The sequence below is a fragment of the Oncorhynchus kisutch genome, linkage group LG30 (genome assembly GCF_002021735.2).
Source record: "Oncorhynchus kisutch isolate 150728-3 linkage group LG30, Okis_V2, whole genome shotgun sequence".
In the NCBI taxonomy this organism is placed as follows: Eukaryota; Metazoa; Chordata; class Actinopteri; order Salmoniformes; family Salmonidae; genus Oncorhynchus; species Oncorhynchus kisutch.
Genome location: NC_034203.2, coordinates 35,473,431 through 35,487,530, shown reverse-complemented (window position 1 = coordinate 35,487,530; position 14,100 = coordinate 35,473,431). Strand labels below are relative to the sequence as shown.

The following is a 14,100-nucleotide window of genomic DNA, read 5'->3' as shown; positions in this document are numbered from 1 at the left end:
AGCAGACAAATTATAATCTGCTTTATCAATTTCCAATGTGGAAAATTATCCACCAGCACAATCACTGAGGTATAAAATAACAAAATCGATCGCGGCGTGCGTGCCTTGGCCTTTGAACCCATTGTTGTGTCGCGGATGACGTCAGTTCTGTGTGCGAGACAGGCAGAGCGGCGTGCGCCTGGCGAGACAAAGGCGGCGGACCAGGGAACAGCTAAGAGAAAGAGGTTAGCTAGATCCAGATACAATTTTTGGGAGGTATGTGCATTAAAATGTAATAAACTACGAACCGATACGAAAAATGACGGGCTGCTAAACGACAACCGGCTGGAATAGGTTCTCATCGACAGCCTGTCCCTTCTCATTCGTTTTTAAACATTTTCTCCAACGCCCCCCAATTTAGCGAGCTAGCTAGCATTAGCGCACTGGTCGCCACTCACCATTCCTTCAAGAATCAAAAGAGAGGAACTCAATAAAATCGGGAGTTGGCCAAAGGGTAAAGTACATTTCAAGATATTTTACCCCCCCCCCCCCCAAAAAAAAAGTATTTGGCTTAGACAAATTATTTAACGGAAGAGTGTCTTCTTTGCTTTTCAACTAACGTTAGCTAGCTGTGGTACTCCCAAACAAAGGGGACGACAACGTGACTGACTCAACTGTGGAACTAGCTAGTTTGCTAACTAGCGTACTATGGCTAGCTAACAGATTAGCGCTTTCCCAAATGTGATGCCCCCTTTTCGGGATGATACCGATTGAATAGACAAAATAGAATGATCTAGTGTTCATTGTTATGGAATATTTAATATTGGCTTATTAAAATATGTATGATGCACATTTCAACAAGATAGTCAGTCACACAGACTATTTTTGCCAGACAGTGAGACGGAATGCAACACACAGACAAAGCAGGCTTGAAGGGAACGGCGTCCAAGACGAACAACACACTAACCTATTTATCGTTACGGAACTAACTAGCTATATGACAGCAAATGTTTTTACAACTTTTAGTACATTTCATTTGTGTGTTTTCTAAAACTTATAGCTAAAAACGTTTTGTGCTGAAACTCCCTTTGTTTGCCTCTCCCAGAAAAGAGCGCTTTTACACCCACAGGCGACCCAAGATCGGATGTTCATCCTCGGGGACTATGCCTAGCCCCTTATTCCACCCCGAGATTATGGACCACGACATGGTAGTGAGCAGCCAGCACAACGGGGTCAGCCTGCCCCGAGAAACGGATCAGGAGTCCCGGGACGAGGGCCATCAGGAGGTTCTCCGCTTCGCCATGGACCAGCTGTCACTTATGGCCCTGGAGAAGGTGGACTGTGGGGGCGGTGGTGGAGGGCACGTTGACCCACTCGACGAGAACCAGGGTCCAGTCTCCGAGAATTGCAACGGCGGTTATGTCAACCTGCAGTTGCTGGAGCACCCAGGAGGCTCCCGGGAATCCCCGACGTCCTGCTCCCCGTCTCCAGAGTACTATGGATCGGGCGGGTACCACATGGCTGGCCCGCACTCTCACTCCATGCTCGGGGAACAAAACTCGATTATCTGCAATCGTAAAAGGAGTGTCAACATGACCGAATGCGTACCTGTGCCCAGCTCCGAGCACGTTGCTGAAATAGTGGGAAGACAAGGTAAGAATTTCCCCCACTTTTGTTTACCTATATGGTTTGACCGTAGCTAGCTAGTTCATAAGATATTAAAGCTAACGTTATAGATGTTATTACAAACTACTCCTCTCATAACCACGAATGCATAGGACCATGCACCAGACAGCCTTCCTTTGTTTGGGGGGTGATATGTCTCTGAAACGTATCAGCATCTGGTGTTATGAGAGTTGTTATTGATGTGTACAGCGGATGTTGTTTATTCGCATATTACATGTAGACATAATGATTTACTGGCCTTATTTGCATGTCCTTACAGCAGTGTTAAATCAACTACAGATGTTATTGGTTGTGTATGGTGCATGGGTAGCAGGGAGGGGGAGGGGTGGGAGAGGGTCAGACAAAGCGGCAGATTGTCGGGAGTCTGGACATGTCTAGCAGGCTGCACCAAACAAAAGAAGCCTATCGAGTAATTTAGCGATATGAACGAGAGAAGTCACCAATTTTAAACAATATGTCTGGTGTTTATATTTACGTCAATGTTCAAATTAGATTTGTAGTAATTTTATGTAATTCATGCTCGGCCCTAAAGCGGGGCAGTTGGGATGGCCGCCGCGCATAACACGGGACTGGGTGGTGTTTTCGCCCCGCATCCAGCCCAGTCGACCGCTCTCGGACGTTTTTCAAAATACATACACATTTTCTCTCTGCGCACAATATTGACTAGTATGCTTGGTTCGCCGTTGTGGCTACGTTATAGCATTGTTCTCTTTGTTTGAAAATGCCATGCTTTCTGCCTCCCAGAATGACATCACACACGTCCCATCCTATTGGTGGGTGAGAGCGAACTGTCCATATTTAAAGAAACAGTGCAGCGGTCCTTGGGTTAGCATTATAAATGCTACGAGGCTAATAAATTACAGGCCTACATAATGGAAATATATATTTTTGCCAGGCTGTTTGTCAACCAGTGAATGCAGTGCGGACAGATTATTTTAACCAGTTTAGTAAACATTTGTCCACGAAGTCCTATTCTCTGAATCAAGTTAGTAGCTATATTTTATGTATTGTTTATCTTCAGTTTATGAAACAACCATTACTTTACACAAAAATTCCCCCATTGAAAATTATTAATTTTCAACTCTGCTAAACACAATTGGCCAACATTGTTATTTCCCCTCTTCCTCACCTTTCCATCTCTCTCTGCCCCAGGCTGTAAGATCAAGGCACTGCGTGCAAAGACCAACACCTACATAAAGACCCCGGTGAGGGGCGAGGAGCCTGTGTTCATTGTTACAGGGCGCAGGGAAGATGTGGAGATGGCCAAGCGGGAGATCGTCTCGGCGGCAGAGCACTTCTCCATGATCCGGGCGTCCCGCTGCAAGGCTGGGGCCACGGGCACAGGAGCACCCGGGACGGGGGGAGCAATCCCAGGACCCCCACACCTGCCTGGACAGACCACCATACAGGTACGACAACCACAGTGGGAAATACAGTAACCTAATGTTTTGTTTGCTTGTTGTTTATTTAACCAGGTGAAAGGGAGCCTTTGCCAGTAGCCAGCAACACAAATACCTGTGGAGATATACAAATATGGGTTAGCTAAAATGCCCCCATGTTGAATAGAGGCCATGATAATATCTACTTTCATACACTTAGTTCACAACCGTTCAGTTCCATTTAAATGGCAGTTCTTGGTATTGTTTTACTGCTCTGCCAGTACACTGTGATTCATCACCTGTTTTTATGAGTATGTAATTTCCTCCATAGTTTTACATGGTCAGGTCACGTGGTCTGGAAAGCCCTTACTCTTATTTCCTCCCCTGGTGCAGGTTCGGGTGCCATACCGTGTGGTTGGGTTAGTGGTTGGTCCCAAGGGGGCGACCATCAAGCGTATCCAGCAGCAGACCCACACCTACATCGTAACACCCAGCCGGGAGAAGGACCCTGTGTTCGAGGTGACGGGCATGCCAGAGAATGTGGACCGAGCCCGGGAGGAGATCGAGACGCACATCACCTTGCGGACCGGGGCCTTCGTGGACCTCCAGGGAGACAACGACTTTCACACCAACGGAACCGACGTTAGCTTAGAGGGCCTGGGCTCGCTGGGCGCTGCTCTCTGGTCTCGGGCCAACAACCACCATGCTGCCCCTCCACCCCCACCTCCTCCTCCACCACCGCCCCTCCCGCTGGCCATGCACCACTCATCTGGGAGGAAGCTGTCCTCCTTGGCCTCCTACCATCAACATAAGGGAGGGATGGGCTCTGAGAGCTACAGCGCCCCCAGGAGGGCCACAGAGGGAGACAGCCCAACCAGCCCCTTCAGCACAGGCTCCAGCAGTGCTGGAGGAGGCGGGTTCACCCCTGGCCTTCCCTCTGAGGAGCTGGGCTTTGAGTTCAGCGCCGCCAACATCTGGGCACCCTTCGTCAATGGAGGAGGAGGGAAGGTCCCAGGCTCCTCCCAGCAGCAACCTCTCCGCCGAAACAGCAGCGGCCTGAGTGGAGGCGCCATCACACCCCGCCTGTCCCCCACCCTGCCCCCTGACGCCGTGGTGGGACCCCTGGATCATCCTATGGCCCGCCGGGCCCAGAGCGACCCCCTCAGTGCCCTCTCATGGCTGCAGTCGGGCGGTACTGTTGCAGGGACCATCTCCGGAGGATCTAGCTCCAGCTCCGGAGGCTCATCCACCGGTTACTCCTCCTGCTCAGCCTCCTCCCTGCCCGGAGGCTCTCCCACAGACTCAGAGGGCGGGGGCAGTGGAGTGGGCCTGGCCTCTGGCATGCTGGGCCGGCTGAAGCCTGCGGCAGGCTCTGGGGCTGGAGGTCTGATTGGTGTAGGGCCAGGGGGCGGGAGCAGGGACTGTTTTGTGTGCTTTGAGAGCGAGGTGACAGCGGCCCTGGTGCCCTGCGGCCACAACCTCTTCTGTATGGACTGCGCCGGACAGATCTGCCAGTCCGCTGAGCCCGAATGCCCTGTCTGCCACATCCCTGCCACACAGTGCATCCGCATCTTCTCCTAATGAACCCCCACCCAAAGACAAGGGAGAGAAGTGGAGGTGAGAGGAGGAGGGTGTCATCTTAAAAAACATAACTTTTTTCCCTCTCCGACTAGCCAACAGAACTGCAGTGGGGCATCAACTGTGGAGGAACGGACACCAACAACCTTTGCTAATAGGATGGGCTATAATGATTATAATATTAGAAATGACACTATAAAGATGTTGATTTAATTATAATAACTATGACAAGAATAATTGTAGTAATTATTATTATTATTATTTCCAGACGGGCTGATTTTGGTTCATTCTGCAGACTGCAGAAGTAGTTGGGCTGGGATCAAGAGATTTCACGGTGGACTTGTGTCTTATCTTTCTTCAGGCCTTCATTCTGACCTGGACAAGCCTTCAGGACTCAGCCTCTAGGTTGTCTGTATAGTTTTCATTCCCTCGCGTCTTCTTCTTCAGATATCTCTGCCTGCTTCTTTCACAATCCTTTTCCTTTGCCACTTTTGTAATTAAATAACAGATATTTTTCGACGGAGCTGCCTAGACCTGCACCTTTCTGGTTTCTTTCCGATGTTCTTTGACAGGATACGAAGCACTGTTTTTCTGGTCCTCTCTGTTCTCTAACTCTCTATTTCTCTCATGCTGTAGTATAGTGATGTAAAGGAAAGGCTTTGGGATTGTGGTATGAGCCTGGAACTGACTTTAAAACAGGCACAGAAAGAGACACCTATGAGACAAGGCTGAGGGACCTCAATAGATGTTATGAATGAAGACTGAAACACATAAGATATTTATACTGTTCAAAAACTGATATTCGATGTCTTGGTTTTAACGACCAGTATAGGAATAATATAATAGTTTTAAGTTATTTAAGGAATATCAGTAGTAATGCCATAGGTCAGTTACTCAGTTCCCGTTGGTCTGTCTTTCTCTCAAACCCTCTCTTCCTATCTACCCTCCCCTCTCTCCTTCAATAGTTCCAGAGTTGGGCTTTGTTTCTGGTTCGATTGAATGAAGCGGAGCCGAGCCTTGTATTAAACCCTACTGTTGTATTCCACGTCGAATGCTCAGCTGACAACAGAATGTGTAATTGAAACAAACATGTCTTGTTTTTGGCTCCATTCCTCTTTCTTCCCCTTGTGGAGCTCAGTGTAGACACCTAGCCATCCACATGACAAACTAAACCCAGTCCACCCAGATCTTCTATCTGATTTGGACAGCAAAATATTTTTTTAGAAAGGTTTTGGCTTTTTCACTGTAAACTGTGGCCCGGTTTGCCCCTGACTTCTCGTCTGTCTGTCTCTTTCTCTGTCTGTCTGTGTGTCTCTCTTTCTCTCTCTTTGTGTGTTGAAGTCCAACAGGAGTATATTGGTCTTGGTGATGTCACACACACACACAGGAATGTCTCTGCCAATAGGGATCTTGGTTAAGAGGAGGCGGCCCGTCCCCAGTATTAAGGGGCGTCAGAATGAACCGTCTCTCTGCACTGCAAACCTTGAGCGACACATTGTAACGTTTTTAGCCCCCACCTCAACTCCCCCAGCTAAGCTCTTTTTCTCCTAGTCTAACCCCGGATCACCCAGCCCATGCGGCAGTGGCATCCTGGGAGATATGTTTTCTGTTTATTTTCTTTCTAGTAAGTTCACATCAACTGCCTCTCTCCTATGATGTGGACAGGTTGGTTTTGTTGTGACGGTACGGTACACAGTTGTAGTATGTAGCCCTTTGAACGTATGTACGGATGTATTCATAGAATGAGACAAGCCATGATAAACCAGATTAAAAACAGGGCTTCCTATGAGCACACACACTACATTTTCAGGTGTTTAACATTCTCATTGGTGACAACAGCGAGAGTAATAAATGTATCCAATATGGCAGCTAGTAGCTATTTCATCCAGGGCTTCCAGACACTATGTGTTCAAACCCAAACAGCTGCAGAATGTGTTGCTTGTTCTTTTCTCTCTGGTCTACGTCTATAGAACAGTAGTCAACCTTGTTTTTTGGTCAACCCTGTTAGTACCGGTCTGTCTCAGTGGTCAACCCTGTTAATTCACATCCATTGTCTGTGAACAAATTAACAGAAGGCCCTGTTCCAATACTTTTCAACTGCAGCCTTCCTTTCTCCCCTCACACCTTGAGGTACTATTCAGTGATCTACCATGTGGACAGGTGTTCCTAGCAATAAGGTCACTTCAGATCAGTGACTGCCTTCAGGGAGGGAGAAGGAAAATATGCATTTGAAGAGAATGAACACTCTTCACATGGTATAGGCAGAGCTGAAGCCAAGCTACTTTTTAACAATCCACTTCTGTGTGTCTAAGATGCGTGACTCTAAACGAGCTAGCCAAGTGAAGGGGACAGCGGCTTGATGTCTTAATCCGTAATCTAATAGTCAACCCTCATTTAGATGCACAATATCTCCCCCAACTTGAAATGCCCTCCATGTCTACAGATGTGCAGCTAGTAGCCACTGAGGACTCCCATTTTACTGAAGACTACTCTAATGGTGCGTTGGTGCAAACTTGCTACTGACACAGATACTGTTTTTAGAAAAAAGGAACGGCCATCTAGGGCAGCACAGGGGCACAGCGTCCCCTCTCCTGCTTCGCCTTTAAGAATTAACTGTACAACCCTGACCACACCGTGGTCTTTCTCTCTACCCTCAACATGAGAGCGATCGATCTGTGTAAACTGGCAACCTGTCCCTGCTGGGCTTGATGTCAAACGTTTAGTTATCTCTGCTCCTGCAGACACAAGTTAGGTGCAGGGGAGGACGTGACCATGTCTTTAAAGGAACAGCTAGATTGAGTGTTTGTGTGAGTCTCCTTTAGTGTTAAGTGGAGGCCAATTTTAAAAGGGCCCCTTTTTTCCAGAACTGCCCATGACTTCTGTCACTTAATGTCCATAGTTGAATTTGCCAGGTGGTTCTGGTGTAGGTTCTGGTCTGGTTGTTTCACTAGTAAACTCTTTACCCATGGTCCAGAGTGTTATGGTAATGTACAGTAACAAACAGCTAAAAGGTACAGAATATTCTCATATTCTGCAGATACATTTTTTTCTGAACTTCACCCCTCTCCTTTAGGTTTGAAAACAGGGTTAATAGAGGCTCGTTGAGGAATGACCTCTGACCTTTTTGTGACAGAGGTGGGCCCAGAGAGTGCCACGCCCATCTGGGCAAGCCACGCCCATCTGGGCAAGCCGCTCCCCCTGAAACTCTGCCTTTCTGTTTTGCTTTAATTCTTTTTGTATGCAGAACCAAAATGTTACATCAGCAAACAAGGTTTCAGGCCTGACTTGTATGTATATACCCTGAATACAATCAATGGGATCTCGTTTTTAAAAAAGTTACCAGACTTAAGTAATGAAGTTAAGTGTAGTTTTTAAAAACATGTATAATTATTTGTAAGTTAACCATATGCATGTCTTCAAGCCATCAGGCATTAGAGGGGAGAAACTTTTTACACATTTTTATTTTGACCATTTATTTGCTTTTACCTAAATATCCCAGACAATAATGTGACCCTTTTTTTATTACTTCTAAATGATTTTTTTCTTTACCATATTTTCCCCTTTATTTCCTGTGTACTACATATAGCCAATTTTATAACAAAATGAGAAAATTATTGAAGAAATTTTTAAATTGAAATATATTTTATTTGAAAGTTTATGGACCTTTTAACCGTGAGCCGGAACAATTGTATACGCATATCATTTGAGCTGACTTGACGGTTATGAGAAATGTATCAAGAGTTTTATTTTTTATGCTTCTTTAATAAAATCTTGTTTTTGGTTTCTTTTTTTACTGTAAAACAATAATCCTATTGTGTTTGCGTTTTCTTTCACCTCTAGCTTACTTTACGGTCAGACCACATAATTGACTACCACCTTATGCTTTACCAAATTAACTCGGGTAAATCTTAACTCTTATATTCTCAACTGCATTGTTGGTTGTTAGTAAGCATTTTCACGGTAAGGTCTACCTACACCTGTTGTATTTGGCAAATGTGACAAATAAAATTTTATTTGACTAGAGTAGTAACTAGTAGGAGGTTACCTTCCATTCCACACTTTCAACCAAGTCAGGCTGTGTTTACACAGGCAGCCAATTCTGGTCTTTTATTTCACTAATTGGTCTTTTGACCGATCCGAATTGGGCCGCCAGTCTAAACTTACCCTCTAATCAGACCTGGAACACCAGTGGGTGCAATTATCAGAAATTACAGAACCAGGGCTGTGTTCAGTGCATAGTGTAATAGGGGCGGCAGGGTAGCCTAGTGGTTAGAGCGTTGGACTAGTAACCGGAAGGTTGCAAGTTCCAACCCCCGAGCTGACAAAGGGGTGTCATTCTGCCCCTGAACAGGCAGTTAACCCACTGTTCGTAGGCCGTCATTGAAAATAAGAATTTGCCTAGTTAAATAAAGGAAAAATAGAATGTTCAATTGAATGGTGTTGTACTGAATGACCATTGCCCTAAAGGAGAAGGAATACATCACTCGGGCCATTTTAAAAATGCTTATTTGGGGTGGTTTGGAAATTGAAGCATGAATGTCCATAGACTGCTTTCAAGGTAATGAAACAAGTAGCATTTAAATATGGGTGATCTATCCCTTTTTTTGGGGCACATTGTCATCTCTCATTCCACCACATGGTGGCAGTAGATATGAACGATCGGGGTGCAGCTGCAGTTTCCAGCAGACAGCTTCTGGAAACAGTAGATTTAGTAGGACAATACATAGGAAGGACAGTGTCTTTTTACATGATCATTGAGCGTCAGATATGCTCTAATAGAGAAGAGAATAAAGTACAGAACATTGCAGTTGGACACAAATGGCCTTTTTAATAGGAAGCAGTTCACAACCAGGCTGCATTCTAACCCACCATTCTAATCCACCTTCACTCTAGATAAAGAACAATCAATCGTAATGATAAACAAATTAGAAACATCCTCAGTAGAAAATAATTCTCTCATGCGAATTCCGTGTACACGCTACATTCATATTGGTTAAATATTTGTATGTATTCACAAGCCTTTTAAAAAATAAAATGTTATAATTCATTATCATTACATAGGTATTCAAATGAAAAGAGAGAAAAAATCCCATTATTGGTAACATCAAAGAGACGCGTGCTGGCACGTTAAAGTTCATTTTCCCTTCATGCACTGGTGTTTGTTTTTATTCACAGGGTGGGCATCACTTGGTCTCCATGGAGATGTGGTGGCGTGCATGCATGTCATCTCACGTGTGCCCTTTTGTGCTTGCGCATATGTTAGTGTGTATATATGTGCGTGTGTGTGCAGTCTTTCTATGAGTGGTAACAAAGAGCAGGTTCTTGGAGTTAAATGAAGTCATACATGTACTATCAGAAGCACCACTAGCAGTACTGTCAGCTGTCATGATCATGTGATGTGAAATGACATTCAGAAGCCTTGCCTTTGGTTAAACAGAAGCTCAGAAGATAAAAACAAAAAAAGAATAATGTATTAGCTCTCCCTCCACAATGCAACATGACACAGTCCATGTTGCGCTCTAGCTGTGAAAAGTGTTGATTCAAACTCATGTACAACAAGCACAAACATCACAATATAAGCATTTTGTGCCAACACCCATATGGCATTTGCATTGTCAAAAAGAAAAGTAATAAAAAAACGATATTGTGACACACTGGAGAGAGCCAGTGAGATGTGTTGTTTTACAGTCAGCCATAGTTGAAAACGGGAAGGGTTGGGTAGGGCGCCCCTGGAGCAAATTAGGTTTAAGTGCCTTGCTCACGGGCACATCAACAGATCTTTACGTGCTGAGTGGGTGGTTGATATATAGATGGCTTGATGTGGTTTTATTAAACTACTACGATGGCTTGATGTGGTATTATTAAACTACTACGATGGCTTGATGTGGTATTATTAAACTACTACGATGGCTTGATGTGGTATTATTAAACTACTACGATGGATTGATGTGGTATTATTAAACTACTACGATGCCTTGATGTGGTATTATTAAACTACTACGATGCCTTGATGTGGTATTATTAAACTACTACGATGCCTTGATGTGGTATTATTAAACTACTACGATGGCTTGATGTGGTATTATTAAACTACTACGATGGCTTGATGTGGTATTATTAAACTACTACGATGCCTTGATGTGGTATTATTAAACTACTACGATGGCTTGATGTGGTATTATTAAACTACAACGATGGCTTGATGTGGTATTATTAAACTACTACGATGCCTTGATGTGGTATTATTAAACTACTACGATGGCTTGGGCGTTGACACTTCTAATAGCCAACACAAGTCTTTGAAAAACACTAGCTGGTCCATTTGAGTTGGTCCATTCATCACAATCTTTGCAAAGTCATCCTCTGGAAAAGTCAGACCAGGAGCTGACTGAACAGCAGATAGGAGAGATCTTAATGTAAGCTGAAATTCATTCTCTCCAATGTACAGTATTCCCAAAGTATTTCCCTCTATGCCAAGAAAAACACACACATGTCCTATGAGAAGGAAATTGAGATGAGTCCATTATAACAGGGAATTTCCCACTCAGTGGTCCAATGAAAATGTGAGATTGGCATTCCACTCCTTGGATCATGGTATTGCAGTTGGAATTCCTGGGCATGCCACAGGTTTCCAGTGATTAGGGGTTATATTGCTTGCCTCTACATACCACAAATAAACACTGAAATCAGGTAGGACAGAACAGACGGACACAGACAGACACATACAGCCATACTCCAAAACAGGCTAAAGCTTATCCTCAGAAAAATGCAGGGCCAAATTGTCAAAACAGACAAATAGGTATTGCCTTAAAAACACAGAAACAGATGATTGAAAAGGCAGTCAGAGAAACCATGCAGTTGCTCTGTAGTGACCTTATGGTGAACAGTGAGCTCCAAAAGTATTGGGACAGTGATACATTTTGTTGTTGTTTTGGCTCTGAACTCCAGCACTTTGGATTTTAAATGATACAATGACGTTAAAGTGCAGACTGTCAGCTTTACTTTTAAGATATTGTCATCCATATCGGGTGAACCATTTAGAAATTACAAAAAGTATGGGGACAAATTCACTTTCACATGTATTAAAGTAGTCAAAAGTGTAGTATTTGGTCCCATATGCCTAGTACCCAAAGTCTACATCAAGCTTGTGACTCTACAAGCTTGTTGGATCCATTTGCGGTTTGTTTTGGTTGTTTCAGATAATTTTGTGCCCAATAGAAATTATTGGTAAATAATGTATTGTTTCATTTTAGAGTCACTTTTATTGTAAATAAGAATATAATATGTTTCTAAACACTTCTACATGAATATAGATGCTATGGCTAATCCTGAATTAATTGTGAATAATGATGAGTGAGAATGTTAGACACACAATATCATACCCCCAAGATATGCTAACCTCTCACCTTTACAATATCATGGGATGTTAGCATGTAGCAATCTGAAACACAACCAAAACAAACATGCAAATTAATCCAACAAATTTGTAGAGTCACAAGAGTGATGTAATCATTACTTGCAAGGAATGTGGGACCAAATACTGAAATTAACTACTTTAATACACATATAAGTGAATTTGTCCCAATACTTTTGGTCCCTTAAAATGGGAGGGACTATGTACAAAAAGTTTCTAAATGAAAAGTGATTGTATCATTTCAAATCCAAAGTGCTGGAGTCCAGAGCCAAAACCACACAACATGTGTCTCTGTCCCAATACTTCTGGAGCTCACTGTATATAGTGGCCTATGGGTTAGTTTTATCTTATGGCCCATAGCACAGAAAACATATTTATTCAATTCTCACAGACACAGACGGGAGAAGTGACCAGGCAGTGTCTATGTAATGTCTATGTCTGCTGGTCCTGTAGCCCTTTGCAGTATTTGTGCACTTTCAAGGGAACATAGAAGGGGGTTTATGAGGGGTTGAATCAACCATCTATTGGCTAGTATTACTCCTTTATAGTAATGTCAGGCCAGGGCCATTGCTAGGGTAGGTGAGTATGTAAAAAGAGCAGACCATCTTCAAAAGGTACATGTTTGGGTCTGCGGCACCATCTCAGTGTCTATATACAACATGGCCATACGGTGTGTTCCAAACACACTAACATCCAACAACTCTGATCCAAACCTAGGCTAACCTCAACTCATGTGAAAGACTGGCGTGTCTTACAAAATACACATTCATATCAAACGTCGGCACATTCTTCTTTCCTCACTTAGTTTTTTACTGGATAGTAGTTTTCTTCATGGTTACAAAGGTTATTATTATGTTAACCCTTATTATACCAGGTCATATGCACCGTGCACACAGGTATAAGGTGTCAAGTGTCCGTGGGGGGCGGGGGCTGTACAGCTGTTGCCGTGGTATCAGCTAATTAATCACAGTGTTCTCTGAGAATTGGGTTCAACATGCAGGAAGTACATCATCACACGAGATAGGATGAAGCTGCACCCAGACGCTGATCTAAGATCAATGTTACATTTCCCTCTCCCCAACAGGGAAAGCCAGGACAACTGTGTAAGCTGATCCTAGATCTGTCACTGAGGTCTACTTCTACCCAGAGCACATCACATGACAGGAAGACTGAGCACAACATAGAGAAAAGGAAAGAGAGCGAAAGAGAACACACTGATAAACCCACAGACAGATTAATAGGAACAGACGGAGAAGTAAGAGTTGGGGTTTAGGGCTGCTCTCTTGAACATGCCGAGAGGTCAAAGTGCAAAGTCATCTGTCTCTATAACTCCACCATAACTCATCAAATATTTGTTTCTCACATTTCTGCATTAAATATATATAAAATGTGTAATATGCAAGAGTGAAAGAGAGATAATGAGAGAGAGAGCAGTAGAAATGGATTGATAAATTGATTGGTTCATTGACAGGTGCTCAAAGGAACTGTTGGTCACCTCTGTGTTTATCTCATTATGTGATTAGAGATGATTAGTGTGTTCATGACTGTGTTTATATGACATAAACATGCCAGTATTGTATTAGTAACTGTGTGTGTGTGTGTGTGTGTGTGTGTGTGTGTGTGTGTGTGTGTGTGTGTGTGTGTGTATCTAAATCAGTATCTTGATCACTAGGCCCATCTCTACTCTCCCTCTCAGCTCGCCCGTCCCTCCTCGGCAGAGCGCTGGTCTGACTTGAGCTTGACAAACTCTTTGGCCACGTCGTCGTTGTTGCGTTGGGACAGGATCCTCAGTACCGTCAGGCCCGTCTCGTCCATGTGGACCCTCTTCCCCAGGGGGAGCCAGCATGTCATGCTGCCCCGGGAGGCCATGTCCTTCAACTGCATCAGGGCCATGCCCACCGTACGGTCCTCCCTGGCGAAGCAGTAGTCCTTCACACACACCTGCAGCTCATAGCCCTCCGGACCCAACTCACTGCCCAAGGAACTGGAGAGGAGACAGAGGAGAGGTTTGTTAGATAGCACACACAGACCCCACCCCATCAGAGAGAAACCTGATATACTCAC

At 44.2% G+C, this 14,100-nt stretch overlaps 2 protein-coding genes across 4 annotated transcripts in view; one reads left to right on the top strand and one right to left on the bottom strand.

Moving 5' to 3' along the window:
* Window positions 1–119: 119 nt before the first annotated feature.
* Window positions 120–8,429, top strand: LOC109874866 (RNA-binding protein MEX3B). Of its 3 annotated transcripts, none has more exons than XM_020466903.2 (4): window positions 120–224; window positions 1,085–1,632; window positions 2,818–3,074; window positions 3,438–8,429. In XM_020466903.2, exons 1-4 carry the CDS (start codon window positions 136–138, stop codon window positions 4,623–4,625), a joined length of 2,082 nt encoding a protein of 693 aa, XP_020322492.2. In that variant the 5' UTR covers window positions 120–135; the 3' UTR covers window positions 4,626–8,429. The 3 variants fall into 3 exon arrangements, with proteins under 3 accessions (XP_020322492.2, XP_020322489.1, XP_020322490.1); XM_020466900.2 differs by having other exon boundaries at window positions 149–493; XM_020466901.2 differs by having other exon boundaries at window positions 162–255.
* A 1,001-nt stretch (window positions 8,430–9,430) lies between these two features.
* LOC109874760 (protein unc-13 homolog A) overlaps window positions 9,431–14,100 on the bottom strand; it is a 97,197-nt gene continuing 92,527 nt past the window's right edge. Inside the window, 1 exon segment of the mRNA XM_031810303.1 lies at window positions 9,431–14,020. Within this exon segment, the coding sequence (XP_031666163.1) occupies window positions 13,729–14,020 (292 nt within the window). The 3' untranslated portion in view covers window positions 9,431–13,728.

Coding starts and splice junctions, on each gene's coding strand:
- LOC109874866 (XM_020466903.2), top strand. CDS start 136: ATGACGTCAGTTCTGTGTGCGAGACAGGCAGAGCGGCGTGCGCCTGGC. Junction 1,633..2,817: donor TGAAATAGTGGGAAGACAAG/GTAAGAATTTCC, acceptor TCTCTGCCCCAG/GCTGTAAGATCAAGGCACTG. Junction 3,075..3,437: donor CTGGACAGACCACCATACAG/GTACGACAACCA, acceptor CCCCTGGTGCAG/GTTCGGGTGCCATACCGTGT.